The sequence below is a fragment of the Xiphophorus couchianus genome, chromosome 17 (assembly GCF_001444195.1).
Source record: "Xiphophorus couchianus chromosome 17, X_couchianus-1.0, whole genome shotgun sequence".
Classification (NCBI taxonomy): domain Eukaryota; kingdom Metazoa; phylum Chordata; class Actinopteri; order Cyprinodontiformes; family Poeciliidae; genus Xiphophorus; species Xiphophorus couchianus.
In genome coordinates this window covers 12,099,714-12,121,555 of record NC_040244.1, presented here as the reverse complement: position 1 = coordinate 12,121,555, position 21,842 = coordinate 12,099,714, and the positions used below count along the sequence as shown (strand labels likewise).

At 41.2% G+C, this 21,842-nt stretch overlaps 1 protein-coding gene across 2 annotated transcripts; it reads right to left on the bottom strand.

Moving 5' to 3' along the window:
- Window positions 1–6,436: 6,436 nt before the first annotated feature.
- Window positions 6,437–21,451, bottom strand: LOC114161215 (uncharacterized). 2 transcript variants are annotated; one of them, XM_028044386.1, is made up of 24 exons: window positions 21,058–21,451; window positions 19,008–19,210; window positions 18,686–18,790; window positions 18,484–18,579; window positions 16,853–16,963; window positions 15,990–16,113; window positions 15,443–15,902; window positions 15,276–15,343; window positions 14,954–15,200; window positions 14,685–14,869; window positions 13,927–14,146; window positions 13,686–13,834; window positions 12,293–12,384; window positions 12,004–12,161; window positions 11,753–11,898; window positions 10,517–10,772; window positions 9,772–9,887; window positions 9,446–9,683; window positions 9,229–9,368; window positions 8,868–9,117; window positions 8,659–8,789; window positions 7,384–7,633; window positions 7,195–7,301; window positions 6,437–7,112 (listed from the first exon to the last, which is right to left on the bottom strand). In XM_028044386.1, the coding sequence occupies exons 1-24, from the start codon at window positions 21,095–21,097 to the stop codon at window positions 7,105–7,107; spliced, it is 3,900 nt and encodes a 1,299-aa protein (XP_027900187.1). In that variant the 5' UTR covers window positions 21,098–21,451; the 3' UTR covers window positions 6,437–7,104. The 2 variants fall into 2 exon arrangements, with proteins under 2 accessions (XP_027900187.1, XP_027900188.1); XM_028044387.1 differs by lacking the exons at window positions 18,484–18,579; window positions 18,686–18,790; window positions 19,008–19,210; window positions 21,058–21,451 and having other exon boundaries at window positions 15,990–16,046; window positions 16,853–16,940.
- Between the last annotated feature and the right edge of the window lie 391 nt (window positions 21,452–21,842).

Below are 21,842 nucleotides of genomic sequence, written 5' to 3'. Positions count from 1 at the left end.
TTCTGTTTTAAATAAATAAATCAAATAAAATCTTCTCTCTTCAGCTCACCCACTGGGTCTCAGCAGGATTGTAGTTGTAGGAGCACCAATCATCAAAAAATGGCCAATTTGTATCTAGTAAACCATTTCTGGGTTGATTTATTCTGTTATTCCAAAGAGTTCATGATGCCATGCACTACAACAATGTTCCCATGTCCTTTAGAAGAGAAACCAACCCACAGCATTACAGATCCTCCACTTTACTTATCATTGTACATCAGATGATTTTCTACTTCATTTATTTTATGTCAGGTGGAATGTTTGCTATGAAAGAAACAAATCTTAGTCTCATCTGTCCAAAGTACAAAATTAAATTGAGGTCAAATCTTTGGAAAGTTTGTTTTCGGGGTTCGTCTTGCGGATATGTTTGACCTTACCTGAGATAACTGAGGTTTTCAGTGGTTTAGAAGATGTTGCTTCTTTTGTGACATCCTGAACAATTTGGTAGGCTGGTCACTCTGACAGATGGTTTCATCTCTGCTTCATGTTCACCATGTGCTGCACAGTGAGTCCAAAGCTTTAGAAATTCGCTTTGTATACTTTCACAAACTCAATGATAACTTTCTCATCTTTTTCCTTCTCGTTTCTTTAGGTCGACACGTGAAATCTTACTGTGCGAAATCTTCTCCACCTTGTTGGAGAGGATTCTGATCAATTCTAGAGGACAGAATAATAATCTTAAATCATTAATTACAACTAATGATTTAATGAGAGTGCCCTCACTTTCAATAAATCAAAATGAAAATTGTATTTTGTATATATGAAAGGAACTGTGTGTCAAGTCACTTTAGTTATCCAGATTCCATTCTGTATACTGATGAATAAATGCTTCAGCAAGTCAGTCTTCTGTGTGTTTTCTGTAATGGATGCATAAAATGATTTCGTGACCTTTCCTTCTTTTCTCAGCGCTGGCTCTGTTTACTCTGTACTGTATCTGACCCTGACCTTTGATCCCCACGTGGGAAAAAAGGGGCCAGAGGTTCACTATTTCACAGCAGGGGTCATTTACATATCATCTTATTATTTCCCTCCCCTTCCTTAAACCGTTTCCTCTCTCTGTCCACTACTGCTGTGCTTTCTAACTTTCAACACAGCACACTGCCTTGCTCTTTAATCCCCTCTTGTTCTCTCCTTTTATCTCCACTTCTCTCCCTTCATTCCTCCTCCTCTCTTTCTCTTTTTTTTCTCTATCCTCCCTCTCTCTCTCTGGAATGTGCTGTGCAGAAGCAGCTGAGTAAAGGAATGCTGCTGTAACAAGCCCATGCATAACCCTGAAGGTGGGGAGGCTCCCTGCAATCACTCGCAAGAACACAAATAAAAATCTCCCTCCTCACGACTCTCTTCGCTTTGACAAAGAGTTCCACTTCCTCACATTCTGCTCATCCGCGAGGACGAGAGGAGCATGACGACGCATGTTTGAAAGCGGGGTGAAACGGGGATGTGTGGTTGGCACACGCAGCCGTGTGGTAGTGTAAAAAAGATTTACCCTGCGGGCCCTTAAAGGAGAGGTAGGTTACACAACTGGACCAAGCCCCTTCCTGCTTCAGATATCAGTCAGTTACTGGTAACGGTGCGGGCCAGTATTAATAGGCGACATGATCGCTGTCATGCTCTGCGACTAATAGGTGCTACAGCAGCAGATTAGGTAAGGATAAAAAAAAAAAACGATTGATAAAGCAGCAGAAAATGCATCTCAGCTTCAATGTCAGAAGTCATTATGTGGAAATGAGTTTCATTATTTTCCTATAATCTCATTTGTTTCTGCTTAAAGGTGTTGTTCTTAATGTACAATTATCAATAAATTAGAATATTATGGAAAAGTTCATTTATTTCAGTAACTCAAAATTCACTAAGTGAAACACATTAGATAGATTGACTGCACACAGGCGGGGATCAATGTTTTCTGTTAATTGTGAAGTATAAATACATTATAATTATTATCATGACGTATAATTAAGATTTATTTCAGGAGCTGTATAATTACAACTACTGAACGATTAGATTAGAATTTTGCCACATACCAATAGAAATCATTTTTAGCACAGAAATGTGGGCTTAAAAGTATTTTTTGTTATACTTGCTTGAAAATGATCTTAATGTGGGTTTTTTTTTTTTTTCACAATTTATCATGTTTTACCTGTAGATCAGATACTTCAGATTTGGTCAGAGCATCTTTAAAGGATGGTCATTTCCAGTTGGGCTAAATGTATCGAACGTTGCTCTGTGAGACGTTCGAAAGCTTGGGATGTTATTAATCCAGACTTCTTTGAATTTCTGCACATCCTTCTCCTGACCTGCCTGCTGTGTGTCTGATCTTTATTCTGCTTCTGAGGCCTCCAAAAATGATAATTACACACAAGTAGAGTCTGTTTACCAATTAGTTAGCGTCTCAACGTCACCAGACGCTTTTTATTTTAATTAGGGAGCAAAGGAATCAGAGCACAGAGGCATGCAGCATTTTGTAAATCCATTTGAAAACCCTGCATCATCTTATTTTCTCTTGACAAATAAGCATTGGTCACATAAAGTGCACTGAATTTTATGGCTGGAATATATAAAAGGTCTACAGGTATGAGTATTTTTTCTTTTCAAAGCACTATATGAGAAAAAGGCAGAAAAAACTGCTTTTTCATATATTTGTGCTTCATGTAGTTTTAAAGTTAGAGATCCCTTTGAGCACATTACAGCCAGAGCAGAATTTGTATTTGCTGCAGCCGTAAACCAAACGCCAGCTCATCCAGTAAAAATACTTAAGAAATTTGTCAGAATTCGTAAAACGTCATCAATCCGATTTAAAGGCAGCAAGGCAGATTCATTTCCAGCAGGCTTTTGGTTGCTCTTTTAAAAGAAATGTTATCTGTCAAGTCCTTCAACCTGAAAAAAATCCCCCCAAAAATCCTACTGCACTAGTTGTTTTTACAGAATAATGCTTCTTTAGGAATTTGTGCTTATGTAATGTTCTGCAGACATATCTTCGTAATATTCATCCTGGAAGGTCTCAGGACACTTCTCTGGATTGTCTAAACTTAGCTTTGACTTTAAGATACGTCTGCATTATGAAATCTTATATTAATGGTGGAGCATAAACCTGTCTACTTAATTATCCATCCATCCATTTCCTGGACCTCCTTAATGTTGCGCAGGGTTCCATGTGGCTGGTGCTTTCACCCTGCAGTCTGTCTGTCTGTCTGTTCACCCTTGTCCCTAATGGGGTCGGGAGGGTTGCTGGTGCCTATCTCCAGCTACGTTCCAGGCGGGAGGCGGGGTACACCCTGGACAGGTCGCCAGCCTGTCGCAGGGCAACACAAAGACATACAGGACAAACAACCATTCACACACACACACACACCTAGGGAGAATTTAGATAGACCAATTAACCTAACAGTCATGTTTTTGGACTGTGGGAGGAAGCCGGAGTACCCGGAGAGAACCCACGCATGCACAGGGAGAACATGCAAACTCCATGCAGAAAGACCCCGGCCGGGAATCGAACCCAGGACCTTCTTGCTGCAAGGCAACAGTACTACCAACTGCGCCACTGTGCAGCTTTCACCCTGCAGTCACCAATTCAATTACATCCAGAAAGTTCATCACAGCACAGAGAGACTGCAGTCAACTTAGAGGAGATGCTTAAGTTGGAAAAAAAAAAAAAGGACTAATATAAACAAATTCTGCAAAAGATGTTTATATAAAATATAGTGCCTAGTATAGAGAAACAGAAGTGTCATAATCCTTTATATGGATATCAAAATGTGAATTCATACCATATTAGAATCAAATCAACTGCATTTTTTTTATTTAGTTATTTAAATACAGCAGGAGATTGTTGTACGGAAAATGTTTACAAAGAGAGATGAAAATTAATAAGGGCATCTAAATGTAAAAATTTCACGTGTTCGAACATTAAGTGTGTTTCATTTTAAGGGCTAAATCTGTGAACTGGCCTCAAAGACAAATGTGACCAAGAACACGGCATAAATTAGTTAAATTATACTGTGAAGTCAGAAATGTTGCTCTTGCACTGCTTTTTCTGTATAAACGTTGTTCTGACCTGACTTGACATTAAAACTATTTACTTTTAAAATATAAAGATATTTAGAAAGTCGTCTCCTGCAGGCAAGACACCGATTGGTCATTACTTCTCGACAAACAAAACTTTAAAAATGTTCTCCGAAGGCGAGCAGCATCGCCTTCGGAGTGGTTCTCCTCCTCAACAATTTACAGTTATGCCAAAAGAAAAAGAAAGAAAAAAATAACCTAACAACCTCTCAGGCTGTAAAATCTCCACTACTTCACAGGGCAACACATTGACAAACCACAACAGCTACCATTGTAGTCATTACCTCATGGCATGCAGTCACACAAACAGTGAGTTACTTGTTTATGAAGACTAGTACATTACCCTAAAAGAGAGTCATGTCTCCATGGTGTGTTTGTGTCCTTACAGCAACACCGCACACTCACACACTCTTGGCTGCAGCCAGGCGGTGGTGGTTAGATGCTCTGTCAGATTTAGACCTGTAATTACTGTTTTAACTTCTGGGGACCGTATATTTGTGAGTGTGTGTCTGTGTGAAGTCGCCAAACTAAATATACTTTTAAATGCCAGCATGTAGCAGGTTTACTGTTACAGTCCTAGCAGACCCTCTTGACTTCAATTACTAATCAATTAAAATGCCAAAATGCTTCAAGACCAAGTGAATGTCAACTCCAGTATTTTATTTTATTTTTTTTAAATTGTCCATTTGCACCACTTAGTGGCCAATGTGAGATTTGTTTACTTTTCAGCTCCTGGGATCCAAATGATTGAAATCCTCTCATGTGGAAGGTGAAACTATACATAAAAAGCTACTTTTTAAACATCAAAACATTTACACATCTCGAATCTCAATGAGGAGATTTCTGATATTATTAGAGGGGCCAAGAAAAGAAAGAAAGAAACGAAAAAGGGTGAAAAAGACACCGAAGTTAGCATCTGATTCACTTTCTGATGTTAAATGAGTGAAAACGGCGCCTTCAGAAGCTACATGTCGTATGCTAACTTCAGCTCAAAAAGGCAAGAGAAGCCGCTCAGTTACGTTTTCTAAACTAACTTTCTCTTGTTCAACACGCACCAAGGTTACCCATTAATTCAATTATGGTTTAAAATTAAGCTACTTAATAACACTACACTTTGTTTCAAATAGCTACTTTAGCGGTAAATGGGAAGATACAAACATTGTCTGCTACTCATTTCGTCACATAAACACATACATGTGACATAGCAACGATTAAGCTGTACTCAAGTATGAATTTTATCATGTAGCCCTTATTCATATTGTACTAATTTGCTTATAAAGAAATATATAACAACAAAATAAATTTAATGGGACTTTACAACGTTTCAGAGCTTACAGGTTGTGCATTTGATGACCACAACAGAGCAACTGAAGAAAAAGTGGAAAACTTACTGATTAAATTAGTTTATAACACGTAGGATAAAGACTGTGGGGTTACTTTTGACTCATCTTGTAGATGAAAAGGCTTAAAAAGCGTCCAGCTATTGTCCCAAAGGCCGGTTTCCTGTCAAAATGTGTCTAAAACTGTCCAACACTGGAGACAAACGGGGAGACACAGTGACATGAAGTCATTACTTTTGACAGGCCCCTCATTTCTTTCTGCTGCTGCCTGTAGCTTTAGCAAAAATAAACAATTAAATGCAAGCAAATAAGTTATTCTGACTTCAGTAGTTTTGTTTAAATGTCTTGTCTTTTCACACACAACAGATGCTACAGCCAGCTGCTTTCTGCTGGAAACTACTGGTGGCCAAGGAATAACAAAACAGAAAAGCAACCAAATTAGTAAGACTGTCTAAACAATGTTTTTAAAAAACATCTTGTCACGGTGTTAAAATGTCTCGTCTTCATACTCCCTGAATTTCTGAACACTTTTACAAGGTACGGTCCTTAATATATACATATGGATAAGATAAAATATCAGGCAGCTAAAAGTATAAAAAAGTTTTAACCTACCTTCCACCATTACCAGGGTAAACCAGTAAGTTGCTTAACTTCTCAGGACAGTAATCAACACCATCGTCTTCAGTCAGAAGTTGCAACACAGACTGCTGCAGAAGATCCTTCCTCCCAGCCATCAGCAGCTATAATTGCTCTATGAAGAAACTTCAAATTTGAGTGGACAGACTTACATGACGGATGGAAAGATTAAAAGGAGAATAAAAATAAGGAGAGATTGTTAGATGGAATAATTGAAAGCAGAATGAATTTTTTTTTTTTCCTCACTTATGCACATTTGGTGCGTATTTAAATGACGTTTTGCTCTTTTCTTAATGCACAGTGACCCTGAATAATCGATTCATCTCTGTGGCAACAACTTGCAAAAAGAGTAAACCACAATCAGGCAATTCATGTTTGTTTTTAATGAATATGAAAAACTTTTGACACATTTCGTGGCACAAATGTACTGCGATAAGGTTTGGCGACACAATTAAACCTATAAAATACATATATAAATTAAATAAATAAAATTCTGGACAACGTTAACTCACACTGAGTACAGAACAAGAGACTCGAATGTTTTTCGTTTTATGCACGTGGATTTCAAACGGTATAAACATGTGCAGTAGACGTAACAGAGTGGGGCAGGAATTGCGATGAAAAAGCAAGTTTGTGGCGACAGCTGATTGGCTGATTTGTGTTTTTTAACTCACGTGTGCTTGGATTCAGTCTCTTTAGGTTCAAGTAAAAATTAATCACTACAAAAACATGTTCTCGCCGAGGAGCGCTGCGTTTGGCTTCCCTCGAGTCCTGAGCGCCTCGTGTCATGGCTCTGGTTTTTATTTATCACAAGACACTCAAGAGAAGGGACACACACACACACACACAAACACCCCCTCACACCCACACAGTTTCAGTCTGATCTAGGTTTGTATTTCTAAAGAATGTCGAAGTATTTAAAGTGTGTACAGAGATTTTCTGTAAATATTTCAGCATTAACGTCTCAGTTCGTCTGGATGATGGACGTCCATCTGCGGCTGTTTCATCACCACCGTGAAGAGGAAGGATTTTATGACTCTGCAACAAGAGCAGAAATATAAAGCAAACATCAAAAACAAGCTGTAAAATAATTACAAAAAGCTATGTGGATTAGCCGTACCTATGACTTCAGGTGTATCGTCAGTCAGCGAATCAGAGTTCATCACATACTTGGTGCCAAAGATCTGCACCAGCTGCTCAAAATATTTGCACTCTTGTTTATCCCCTCTGAGTACAGGAAAGAAAGGAATAATTATAAGTAGTAAAAAAGCTCGGTGGATAAGAGTTGTGCAATATATTCTGCGCTTACTGTCGTCCCTCCAGGAACTGTCTGAAGTTGGCCCTCAGCCTTTTCACCCTGGACTGACACTGTTCAGGGGAGCGCAGGTAGCCCTGGCTGGCCATGACCTGAGAAATCTGCTTATAGATGCTTTTGTTCTTGTTGCCACCCTTCAGATTCTCCTGGATCTCAGCGCTCCCCCAAATGTCAAGGAGGGCCTCCGTCTCTCCGTCCCCCCAGGCCATCTTGGAGCTGTCGGCCAGCCAGTGGTTCCCTGAGGCTATCGAGGAAGCACACAGAGGCAGGAATGTTTCTCTGAGGAACGACGTCGAGGTGACGTGGTCGTGATGAAATATGCAAAACCTTACTTGGGGGGGGCAATTAAACGACAGATAAGGTGATTGAATTACTTTCCACATTGTGAATTTTACAGGATAGACAAAACACAGTGCATGATTATGACGTGGAATAAAATGATGCATTTAAATTTTTAGTTTTACACAATAAAAGATAGAAAATGGTGTCATGCATTTGTATTGGGAACCCCGTTTCGCTGCAGTTACAGGTCCAAGTCTTGTCGTGTCATGTCTTTAAAATTCTTGCATATCTTTGGACAGACATATTTACTCGTTCTTTGCTAAATCTAAACTTCAAGAATGAACGATGAGGTTTTTTCTTAGCTGTGTTCTGCATTTGTAAGGTTCAGGAAAATGTCACATCTTAAAAATCCATACTTACAGTATCTACCCAGAGTTCTGTTTAAAATGTAAGACACTAAAGTTCACTGCGGATTAGTATTACAGTATCTACAGTTGCCCTATGCATAGAATACTGAAAAAACAGAGACTGGAGGGAAGAAAGGAAGTGAAACAGAGCAAAAAGTAACAGAAGGAAAGACAGAAGGTAAGGAAACAGGAAGAAGAAATTGCATAAGAAAGGAAGGAAGAAATCTATTCCTCCTTTTTGAAAGACACAAAGAAGTGCAACGACAAAGACCATGAAAAAAAGTGGTATTGGACTCAGATCAAGGAAGGAAGATAGGAACTTTTACACGCTGGAGTAAGGAATAAACTCTGAAGATGCTAACATTTCCCATACATTTCTTTCCCCTTCCTTTTCCAGAAAGTGTAACGACCCTGACGCTGCCCTGTCAGTAGAGCGGAGTGGATCTTATTTATAAAGAGGGCAGAATTCAAAATCATTCCCCACTATTCAGATTTTTGTTTTGTAAAACATGTTAAAAGGAAAACATCCTCACAAATATTCACGGCCAAGGTACTAGTCAGAAAAATGCCTCCATTTTACCTTTCACTTGGTGCGCTTCAGAGGCCAGCTCGTCCGTTTCGTCTACAGTGAACGGGTTGACAGCAGAGTCGTCCATGTTCAGGTCCTTCCTGAAGATTTTGTCCATTTCATTGAAGAATTTGAATTCTTCCCTGGATTTAAAGGAAAAATAAAAACAAAATCATAAGGAAACAACCTAATAACAAACACGTTGCTACAGTTCGACTCACTTTTCGTGGACAAAGCTGTATTTAAGGCGCTTCATGCGGGTGTAGCACTGCTCGGTGGTCCTGATGAAGCCGTGGTTGCTCAGCTTCTCTGAGATGTACTCAAACACGTGTCGGTTCTTCAGGCAGCCCCTCAGGGTGAGCTGGACGCTGTCCTCGCCCCAGATCTCCAGGAGGGTGCGAGTCTCAAGGTCGGACCAGGGAGTCTTTCTGCTCATGTCTGTCAGGATGTGGCTGGTCGAGGGCTGCTCGTCTAAAACAAGAACAAAAAAAAAAAAAAACTTTTACAGGTTTCTTTGTTGGTTAATTAAGAAATGCGTACAATAAAGTGCAAACAAGAAGGTGTCATTGCATTTATACGTACACATTACAGGATCGTGGTCCATTAGGGGCTCTACGGCGGTTTCGGTGGCCGAACCGTCCACATCTGCGAACGCCAAATCGTTGCCAAGCACCGGGGCGAGAAGGTTGAAGTATCGAAACACTGCCGGCCGCCCTCCGTTTCTGGAAATCGTGAATCCCTTTCAAATGCGCAGGAAAATGAAAACGATAAAAGAAACAAACCGATCTGATTCCTGTACCTGCGGCTGTTGCAGTAGCGCCTGTACGTCTTCTTCAGCCGTTTGATCCTCAGCTGGCACTGCTCCGCCGTCCGCAGGTAGCCGTAGGAGGCCAGCTTCTCGGATATGTCTTCGTACACGTGGCCGTTGCGCATGGAGTTCTTCAGGCTGTGCTGCACGTCGTCAGCGGCCCACACCTCCACGAGTGCCACCGTCTCTTCCTCCGACCACGGCGTGTTCGTCTGTTCATCTGAAGACCCTGCAGGCGGACAAGATATCCAAAGATCTGTGGGACGTTGCTGCTTGTTCTGGCGCAACGAGAAGGTGTGAACGTTTAGAGGCGGTACCTGGATCCATGGCAGCTTGATCGTCCCGCTCATCAAACTCATCAATGCTCATGGCCTCCTGGCCTAGGATCTGCTCCAGCTGGTGGTAGAACTTGTAATCCATTTTTCTTCCACTCCTAGAAAGAGCAAATTGATTTTTTTATTTTTGTTTCAAAAGAAAGGGTTGACTCAGAATCTGTAAAAAAAAAAATATCACCATATTTTTCAAGTAGAGAAGAGTTCGGAGAAAGAAAATATGAATAGAGAAAAATATTTGTATTTACATACTTCAGTTCCTTATCTACTCTTCTTCCTCATAGGAATAGGCATTTAATGCATCATTTATTATGCTCAATTTCTTATTATGATCTGAATTTTTATTTATTTCTTTCACAATAAATTTCAAGTGATGAGGTTTAAATTCCTCCCAAAAATGTCTGTATTGTCGGGATTATTGTCAGGCAATTTTTTCCACTGTTTGTTCAATGAGAACATCAAAAAACATCAATAAATCAGAAAGTACGATTAAATGCAAATACTGTGTGTAGTTTCTTTCTTGTCCTTTCTTCCAGTGTCTGTTTTCTCTGGCCTCCATATAGAAAACCTGACTGCAGATGCATCAAAATGCAGAAATCTCTGCCATTAAGCTATAGTAAAGATTACGTTTAAGATTTTTGAAGGACTGAGGACCCTGGAAAGTTTTTGCGTAGCAATTTGTCGGAACCCCAAAAAAGGTTTCACAGGAGAACAGAGAGGAAGACCTCACTTCTTCCTGTCGTAGCACTGCCGGAAGTTGATCCTCAGCGACTTGACTTTGGAGCGGCACTGCTCTGGGGTTTTGGAGAAGCCGAGGTCGTGCAGCCGCTCCGAGATCTCGGCGTAAACGTGCCCGTTGTGGATGAAGCCCCTCAGAGCCCGCTGGACGTCCACATCACCCCAGATCTCAATAAGAGCCAGGGTTTCCTCGTCCGACCAGGTGCTGGTCGCTGGTTTGTCTGCCGATACCTCCGGGGACTCTCCATCTGGTGCAGAACAGGCAGCACTGGTTGTAACATTGTGTGACTTGTTGACTCCATGCAAGTAAAACCTAAGAAAATTCACCTGAGTCTATAGTCATAGGAGAGGTGAACACAAGACAATGTATGCAATTTTAATGAGACAAACCCAACAAGCTTGCAGGACTAAAATGGAGCCAAGAAATGAACTCAGTGAACTGAACTGAATTAGACAAATGTTTTATTTTATTATCAATCAATCAGCTTGCTTTGGTATGAGTTGTTATGCAGATGTTTAGCGATTTAACCTAAAGTGATTATTGATTCATTTTTTTCCCCATTTTAATTAGTTTTCTGTTTGCAAAAAAAAAAAAATCCAAAAAACCCCCCGGAAAATAAAGAAGAACTGAGTTCAAACAAAGGCCTCAAACTTCTGAAAGGAATCACATAAATATTGAAGGTAGCATCAATATTAAACGCAATGATGTGCCATAAGACCTCATATTTTGTTTGTAATCTATTAAAGAGTTGAAAGTCTTAACAAGCTGCAGCAAACAAAAGATTGTTATTTTTCTCTGTTCCCCAAAACCCAATCCTACAAGCCCACAAGGCTTCCTTCACAAAGTAAGATTTGCTCCTGAATTAGAAAAGAAACAGCCTCTCTGCCCATATTTAAAACAAGATGCATTTGGGTGAAAGTTAGCAGAATTTTCTGTGCATTTATGAGGATTTTAAGAAGCTCCTACTACAATAAAAGCAGCACTTTTCAGAGGAAGCAGCTTGCGTAAAGTATGTGGTCACCTGAGAGTTGGTGGTAATTCTGGGATTGCTGACCTTTCTTGGCAACAAACCAGAAAAAACAAATGATGTGGAAAATTTAGAGCCGGCAGCAAATGCAGCTCAACCTTAGCGTATCAAGGTCGTGAGGTTCGATGCTGTAAAACTACAGAGGGATGCTAGTTTGTTGTCTTTAGCTGGATAGGACAGAAAGGGAAGAGGTCGCCTACCTCTCTCTGTTCCAGACTCTCCATTGGAGTCTTCTGATATTTCAATGGAGTCGGTTATGATGGTGGACGACGTTGACGGCTGCTTGTCCAGAATCTGCTCGAGCAGATCGTAGAATTTAAAGTCGACTCGGTCCGTTCCGGATGAGCTGCAGATATAAAACAAGAGTTATAAGTGCCCATGTATAAAAAAATAAAAATAATTTTTTTTTTTTTTAAATCACAACGATCAACAACATTTTGGTTGCTTTTACCTCATGTTTTCTTTACACTGGCGGTAGGCGGCTTTCAGCCGTTTGATCCTGGTGTGGCACTGCTCCGGGGTGCGGGAGTAACCGTTGGCATTCAGCTTCTCTGACACCTCAGTAAAGATGTGTCCGTTGTGCGGGTAGCGCCTCAAGCACTGCTGCATCTGAACAGTAAAGCATCTTTAGCATCTAAACAACGTATTCAGTTAATAAAAAACTGGGTTTATACCAGTTAACCGCCTGGTATAGCAATGGGAGTAACGTAGATCTGGCATGAATGAACTGGGCTCTCTACCTGAGGGTCGCCCCAAACCTCCAGGAGGATGATGGTCTCTTTGTCGGACCACGGCACTTTCTTTCGGTCCTCCTGAACTCCCACAGCAGACTCTGGAGACACAAACATTTAACCTGGGATTATTATCAGCACTTACAGTATGTTAGCAGCTGCATATCCCAGTCGGGGTCCATCAGTTTGAATTTTCCATGTAGAAATTACTTGGGAGTCTGCAGGGAGAAAGACTATTCACTAGTGGAAAATATTCAGGATTGTTGACATTCCTTCCAGGAGCGGAGAGTCCCAGCAAATTCCACACGTAGATCAAAATGCTGACCGGTCAGAAAATTTCCAAAAATAATCAGAGCGGAGCACACAGAGTTACTTCTGCTGGGAGAAGCTTTGTGGGAATTTAAGCAAAGTTTGCTTTTGCAGTGTTGCTCCTAGAAAAAAACACCCAAATTCAGGAAAAAAAAAAAAGTAGGTTGGTGCAGAACTTTGAAAATAAACATAGCAATTTCTGTTTCTTCGTAAGGAAACTATGGATTTTAGGGAGGAATGCGGATCACAACTTGGATCTGAAATAACACAGATGGTTTATTTTCAACGTCTTTTGATTGGTTGTTGTGTAAGAGGGATTTCACATCCTGTCAGCAACTTTCAATATGAAATCTGGTTCCAACAGACAACTTCCAGCTCTTTTGCTCAGGATACTAGAAAAATCCTGACAAAAGAGAAACAAGCTCTGCTGGTAATGCCGTGGTTGAAGAGGTCAAAGGTCAAACTGCATGTGGAGGCCCGTGACAGCCAGAGACTGCTCCTCTCTGGGCCGTTCTGATGAAAGCGCCCCAAACTTATCTACGTCAGCAGATGCAAACAACAATCCTGGGTTCACTGGGAGCCACCTGGAGCAGCAGAGGCTGGAAACCGGCAGCAGCCGTCACTGAGAAGATAAACGTAGCATCTGCGGCCTTGAGAAGACGAGCAAGCTTCAGTAAATCTCAAGCTGCTCTGCTTGTGTAACTAAAGTGCTGCGAAAAAGAGTTTTCTCTCCTCCAGATTTCTTCTGTTTCTGCTTTATTTTCAGGCAATTTTAAGCCAAGTTTATACTAAATGTAGGGCTAAAATATGAATTTCATTTATTAAAGGGGGAAAAAGTTATCCAAACCCTTAATATGGCTCTTTGTCAAAAGGTAATAACCCCAAAAAGTAGACAAGATCCAAACTAATGCTTAAAAGAGAAGGTAAGATTCCCTTGATTAGAGAGTAATTCAGTGGGTGAAGAATTTAAAACTTACACTATTATCTTATCAAGAAATTAATCAAATTTATCAATAGATAAAAATGGCAGGCCAAATGGGACAAAGGAGTGCTTCTTCTGCATGTTTATTAAAGATAATTATAAACCTTTTACCGATGTTATGGTGACTGAAGGAAGGAAAGTCACCGTCATCGTCCTTCATCGACATGTCGTCCAGCTGCATCACCGACTGGAAGTCCTTGACTAAAATCCTTCCCAGCTCATTGTAAAACTTGCACTGAACTTGTTCATGTCCTTTCAAACTAGAAAATATTAACAGAAGAAAGGCACATTTAAATATTACAGAGAACATCACACATATTCCCTTCATCCCTCCCTGTGTAAGTGTGTGTACTTGTTTTGGTAGCACTGCCTGAAGCTGGATTTGAGCCGTTTCAGTCTCGTCTGGCACTGCTCCGGCGTGCGGGAAAAGCCCAGGGCGGCCATCTTGCTGGATATGATGGAGAAAAGGTGTCCCGTTCGGTTCCCTCTCAGGTCCTGCTGCATTTTGTCGGTGCTCCAAATGTTGATGAGGGCCAGGGTCTCCATGTCCGTCCACGGCACACTTCGAGTTCCTACCACGACGAAAGCAGTTGGATGAAAACGACCGGATGAGTCCTGAGTGCAACACGGCCTTACGACTGCATGGATTCCACTTCAACTTTTTTATTTTTAGTCACCTCCCAACCGCAAACGTCTAGGTTTGTTGTTGGGATTTTATAGGACAGATGACAACAAATTGGTGTTTATACCTGAGGTTCTTCAGAATAGGGAGGGTCTATTTATCTGTATCTATTTTCCCCATCAACTCAGACCAGTATTTCTAAATTTGTGGAGGATAAATGTTCCCAAAGCATGATTCTGCCACCACCATGCTTCACCATGTGTTCAGGCTGATGTGCACTTTCTTCAACATATTTGCAACATCCCCTGAATCACATGCAGCAAACCTGAATTGAATCTTCCGTTTCAAATCAGCTTTCTTTTTACTTCTCTTTCGTAATATTGAGGTTTGTAGGTTGCAATAGTACTTGAAGAAAAGGAATAACGCTTTACATTTCTGAGATTAAATAAACCGAGATTAAAACTAAGGATATGAATGCAACATTGTACCGATTTCTAGCTGCCCGGAGTGTCCGATAAACTGCAAGTCTTCTTCTCCGTCTTGGGTGTCGTCGTCGTCGTCGTCGACGACTTCCTCCACATCGTAGGTTATCTCAGGGAGAGACGAGGCGGATGAAGAGCCGATGATCTGCTCAAGCTTTGAGTAAAATTTATGGTCCGGCCTCGAGTTCCCTCTGACGGTAGATAAGGAACGAGCGTTTTTAATGCAGATCACTCACATTTTCTCCAGTGCTTTATAAATGAAAGAGGAGGGTTACTTGAGGCTCTGGCGGAAACATTTCTTCAGTCGTTTGATCCTCGTCTGGCACTGCTCCACAGTCCTCATGTAGCCCCTCTCGGCCATCTTCTGCGCGATTTGAGTAAATATGTGGCGGTTTTTCAAGCAGCCCTTCAAGGCTTGCTGCACCGAATCCTTCCCCCAGATGTCAAGCAGATGGAGCGTCTCTTCATCTGACCAGGGGACCTTTGAGTCCATCAGAACGGGGAAGGAACGTTCCTGAGAGTCTAAAATTAGACACAGCCTATTCAATAGCTAGTTTATTTAAAAGTCTAAACTCTGCATACATGCACGGCACAAACCTGTATATTCTCCCCATATGGAGATCAGGGGAGATTCACCTGAATTCTCATCATCCACTGAGGAATTTCTGCAAAAGCGGGAAATATAAATTTCGATAACTACAAACATAAAACAGTATTTCACGTGTTATTTAAGAAATGAACTTAAGCGTGTCTGTTTCTCTTACAGAACGGCTGACGCCTCGGCATTTTGCTTCCTGGGAACGTCCACGCCTCCACTCAGCTTCCTCTTTCTTGAGCTCTGGGAGCCCAACAAGCTGGGGGTGCTCTCGCTGGCCTCCGAGTCCGAGTCCGCCCCCTCGTTGGAAATAGTGAGGTCAATGGTTTCGTTGCACGGCCGCGTCGAGCTCTGCATTTTCCGTTCCTGAGAAGTGGTCTTGTTCCTGACCTGCAGCTGCCAAGCGCCGGACTCCCGCTCTTCCCTCAGTTTCTGCCTCAGCGTGTCAGAAGCCCTGTTGCTCGGCTTCTCTTGGCTGCTGGTGTTGCTCGCAGCTCCAAGATGTGCTGGAGGGGTTGAGTCTTTAGCTTGGGCAGGAGACTCGGAGGTGGCTTCAATAACAGGCCTGGTTCCAGGAGGCAGCGAGAGGGAGGAGAGGATGCAGTCATCCATTGGTAACAGTTCTGGATCTGCAGGGTAATAATAATTTTTTTTTAAAAACGTGACCACAGTTTGGTTGAAATTTAGCGTTTGGCTTTGATAAATCAAAGTCCCACCTTTTTCTTCAAAATGGCCGAGGTTCTTGTGGTGATCAAGTAAAGCCTTCATGTCATCTGGTGGGAAAAATGTTCGTAAACAGTCTTCAAGAAATGTAGGGACGTCTGTCAGCAAAGCTGCCAACTGAGAAGAAAGATTACATTAGTGCATTTATTACACATTCACATTGTTTTTTTGTTTGTTTGGGGTTTTTTTTATAGCTGAAAGAAACAAATGTCTTGCAGCTTCCAGGACGCCCGAGACCATGAAAAGGTCACTGGATTGTGGAAGACCTGCACAGACCTGCACAGGACTTCCATCCTAGGCACCTGTACTAAGAGGTTTCTTTACAATTTGCAAAATCCTCTACAATCTAGTGGGTCTTATTTTATTTTTTAATGTTGTGGTGTTGTCTTAGTCTGGTATGAATGTGGTCGTAGACTTGATTTAGATGCACTGCATTTAAATTGCATTCAAAATCATCTAATTACACTCAAACAGCGTAAATTTAAAAGATAGGTATAATCACTGTTGCCTATTTAACGCACTAATTTCCTATGCTGAGATGACTAAAAGGCTTTGTGATTGTGTTTTTCTCTAGGGATTCTCTGCTAAAAAAGAAGGATTATGAGGAAGAGTCTACTGGGACAGTGTGGCTGATCTGCTCCCAGTTAACCATCCTCCACCTTTCATCACACCTGAGCCCTCAGTACTCAGGACACATCGCACAACTGAGCACTGAATTTGGATTAAAGGAGACAAAAACGTGTTATATTTGGCTTTGGACCATCGATATATTGGAGTCAAATGTAACATGCTGAAGCTTTGTTTAATATAAGTGGTTAATAATGTCTTCTATGCTCCAGCTGAAGTAACAAAGCACCTGGTTGAAGTCTGGAATAGGCATTAGCTCATCCAGTCTTGATATGAACTCCCACACCAGCATCTCGAGGGCAGCGTCATACTTTGGGCCGAAATACACCGGGAAGATTTCCTGCAAATGAAATCCAAACATCAAAGACATAAATCGGTTTTACATATTCTGAAAACTTGAATTTCTCTGAATCCACTAGATCATTTTTAGTATAACAAGCAGAAACATTGCAATCAGCGGTTTTAGGCAATTTAACAAGAAGTGCAGCACAGAGCATCAGTGGAGGATTTGACCTTTGCTTCCCATGTGAAGGCGATGCTTAATCACCAGTGAAAAACCAGGAAGAAAAACCATCAAACATTTTGTTTTGCATCATTCATATATGCTGTTGTGTGCGTGGGCCTTTTTCTAAATAAAATTGTTATGAAGAATGAGAATATTTACAAGTCAAATGTGGCAATAATTACAACCCAATGTGGCCGTCAACTCTTAGTTTTTTGGTGTTCTGGGGATATAATTGTGTGGCTTCAGCAGTTTTACGCTCTGGGCTCCAAAATGTGGCCTTAACAGTCCAGCGCTCTATAAATCATCAGTGCGTGAGATGGAGGGATGCAGAGCGCACATAAGGAGCATATACTCAATACCCCTGCAGTCAGCAGCGTGCTACGTGGATGTGTGCTACGACTGCTGTGATAAGATGATTATTTTAAAAAATATGTACATTTGAGCATGCAGGTGCTTTTCTGTGATTGGTGGAGCCACAAGATGGACAAGTACAGTTACCTAAAAGGACGGCTGTTATCCATCCTGTGCTCACCTCAACCTGTAGCACCTCTGTGAACATCTTTAAAGCCGAATGTTACGTTGAGGAGTTTGTAGGAATGGACTGTCCTTTCTCAGACCTCCTGTTTAAATTAGTTAGGAAGATAAACTTATCTTATTGTTTGATTTATTGATTTTAAATACGTATGTTTGGTTAATATTTCTGACAGTTTCCTTTTAATTGTTCACACTGGATTCACACCCGGTTCCATTTAAGTGTTAAATATCTAAATCTAATCTAAAAACGCGTCAAAGATAAATTATTGTAAATTGTTCAACTGTGCGTTTTAGCTGCTGGAGGTCCAATGAAGACGGATCATTTTCATGTTGTGGTCTAAATTCAATACCTTAAAATTCCTGTTCATTCCCGAAGAAAGTTTCAAACTTTTAAACATGTCCTGAAATTTTGCAACCCTAATGAGCCATATCAAAACAGAATGAAAACATGCACTCAGTTTGCTAAAGTAGTGAACTTCAGCGAACCGAAGAAAGCATGTGATGAGCCAAACGTAACGTTAGAAAATAAATTTAAAAGCTACGACCGTTTTAGGTAACATGCTGGCAGGATATTACAGTCGCTTCCTTAACATGCAGCAGCAGCGTATTAATCTGCAGAAAGTCCAGTCGTAACAAAAATCAAAAAGTGAGTCAAGTGCTATATAAAAACCATATTATCTTTTTTTTTTATTCATTGCAACTGAAAAGTACTAAAATGTCAAACCTATCCATAGCATTCATTTAAAGCAAACACAAGCCGAAACATGTTATCCACAAATGTTGACATAAATGGAACAAGCAAACAAAGTGAGAGGTCTTACTTGGAAAAAATATTTTCTCTCAGACGGATCTTCAAGTAACGAGTGCACCAGCTCTACAAAGTTCACCTCAGACTCCTCCACCTGGTTTATGGTTACCTTAAAAAAGGGAAAACAACAACAACAACAAACAGATATGGAGTATATCATCCAAGTATAAAATTGCAGATGTGACTCAACTAACTGGGAGTCCTGGTTTGCTCACATGGTGATCCTTGGCTGTGCTGACCGGAGCTTTTATTCTGTCCAGATGTGGCTGAATGGTCTGCATGTCCACTGGGTGATCTCCTCGGCAGAGCTCCAGGACCAACTAGTTACACAAGGCAGGTAATTTTACCTTTTATAAAATGTTACTACAGGGAATATAAATACAGACGTGTAGGTGGTTAAAATTAACTATACAAATACAGTACAAAGAACCAAGTTGATGCTGATTTTATGCTTTATTTAAAAACAGCATCAGCAACATGATTGCAGTATTTATTATGCGCCATTAATCAAGAAAAAAAACAAAACCCTCTACTGACCCTGGCCCTGAGGCCCAGGATGAGCTGAGCCCTCTGACTGTAGCTCATCAGCTCTGGGACCAGCTCCGTCACCATGGTAACAAACTCCTCGAGCATCCCATAGTGATCCACGAGTCCCCGCTGCACGACTTGCCACACTGCAGCCGACAGGAGCTGCAAGGGTGGGGCCAGGAGCCGCAGATAACGGACAGGGAGATCATTACCTGGAGACAAACACGACGACATAAACGCCTCAAAATATATTTAAGAAGTTGTGTAAAATACCCAAGAGCTCAGCAAATAATTTAGAAATGCATATGTGATCTTTACAGTTTTCATTCAAAGGAAAATAATGATAATATTTGAGGCAATTGGCTCAAGATATGTTAAAATGTGCAATTAAAATCCAGCTTTACACAATGTTGTTGTTTTTTTTAACTTCTTTTAATTACAAAAACAAATAAGTACATCCAACGACACACACCAATGACACACACCTTGAACTTTTCCACATTTTGACATGTTGCAACCGCAAACCTTTCTAAGATTATAAGAGATAGACAAACACAACTTTAACAGTTTATGTAAGTGCAAATCTGGAAATTGTGGCATATATTTGCCCTGGTGGCCCTTTACACAGGCACACCTTAGCAAAATCTAGTTCAACTAATTGCCTTCAGTGTGTGTCAAATATTAAAATGACAACATACAGTATGTGTCTCCGTCACTCTGTGACCTTTAACATTTTGGCACAATGTATTCGTGTCAGGTGAGAGCATCTGCTCGGCTGATGATATCTTTGCGATGTACCGTGCATCTAAAGTGTCAACGTTAGCAAGCGACACCCAAAGTGAGACATGGTGGTGGCAGCGTCATGCTGTGGGGGAAGCTGTTTTCAGCAGAGACAAGGATTGGGTGAGGCGATTACACAGAGTAATCCTGGACTTCAACCTTAGTCTGTGGCCAACAATGCTACACACGTATCCATACATGCATGCAAGATTAATAGCATGTTCGTATGTAACTCAGACCTAAATACAACTGGTACTTAAAGCTTGCAAAACGCTTGTAAAAAGGGGAGAAGTTCAGCTACCAGCAGGACAACGACCCTAAACAAAGGTTTAGATAAAAGCATAGTCATGTGTTATGGCCCAGTCAAAGTCCAAACATGAATTAAATCAAGAATCCTGGACGAGGCTTGGAAAAAGCTTTTCATGGAAGCCCTGCGTCCAATGAGTCTGAGCTTAAGCCATTCTGCACAGAAGAAATGACCGTTTTTAAGTGCAAAGCCAGCAGAAGAGCCTGAAAAGACTTGCAGCCGAGGTGGCAATGGAAGACGGTTTCTCCAAAGTAATGACCCGGTGGAGTCTGAATGCAAATGCACATCACACGTTTCAGCATTTTAACAGTGGAAATGTGAAAGGCATTAATCAATTCGCCTTCACGATCATGCACTACTTTGTCTTGGTCTATCAAACGAAAGCCCAATAAAAACACGCTGAAATTTGAGATTGTAACCTGGGAAAAAAAAAGGAGGAGAAAATATTCAAGAGCTCTGGATGCTAGCAAGATGCATCCACTCATGGTTGCATCCTCAGTCTACAGCCTCCTCCGGAAGCCCGAAATGATCCATCTAGGAGCAAAGCACGCATAAGTGAACTCACATTGGAGAATTACTGCGTAAAATAATGATATGACAGCGTCTAGCACAAACTCCTCCGACTGTTGTACTGAGGGCTTCGTGGAGCTGTTGGGCTTTTGGCACAAATATGGGAGGAAAGAAGAAAAAAAAACACAAATCACTGAATAATGCTGTGATCGGCAAGGAAAGAATATGGCACAAACAGATGGGTGCCCCAAGGAGGGGTGGGAATAAAACAGCCTTCACCTCCCATCACTATTAGCAAAGACCGGATTGTATATTCATTAATAATATAAATGGCAGTGATGAGAACAAAAGCAGTTATTTACTCTATTCCTGTGAGTCTCGTAGTAGCCAGTAGTCGCCAGCACAAAATCCGGCATAACAAAACGGTAAACATTTGGATTATTTTGAGGAGGATGCACGCACCTCGGCTGTTTCCACTTTCCGCTCCGCGTTTTATTTCCATTTAGCAGCTGACCGAAAGGGAAAAATGCACGGCCCTGGATCTCGCCCTCGGGTTGTGGTTGCTACAGAAAATGAACGGGGGGAAGGACGGGGGGTCGAGGGGATGGGGGGGGAGAAAGACACAGAGAGCAAGCCTTATGAGATAGCTTTATAAATAAATCCAAATTTTTTGATAAGTGTGTCAACCATCTGCGATCGACAGCCCATGAAAAGGAGGCGCGGTTTTTCTGGACGCATGAAAAACCTCCTGAATCTCGTCTTGGGCTCGGATTATGAGCAGAACAATGGTTCCTGGTCTCATCCGCCTCAGTCCAGATCATGGCAAACCCTCTTTCCTGGTTGGTTGACGAAGACCGGCTCGACCAAGCAACTCTGCTCATTCACCGCTAGATGGCGCCAAAGGCTCTGTTTATTGCCAGGTTTTATTAGCGCGCTTTAATTAAAGGCAATAATAAAAGAGACGCGACGCTTGAGCGAACGAACTAAATGAGCTAATTAAGAATAAATACATAAAATAACTCATATTGTTATGTAAAAAATAAAATAGCTTGTTGTCTTTAGATAAGTCAATCTTAATGTGGCAAGAAAACCCCCCCACTAACATTGAATAGTCTTACTTTAAAAAAATAGAAGTAATCCTCAACAGGCAAAAAACACAAAACTCTATTAGTGAAAGAAAAGATAATCAGTTGTATTATTTGCTGAGATGTCTACTTGTAACTATCTGAAAAATTGACATTTTATAG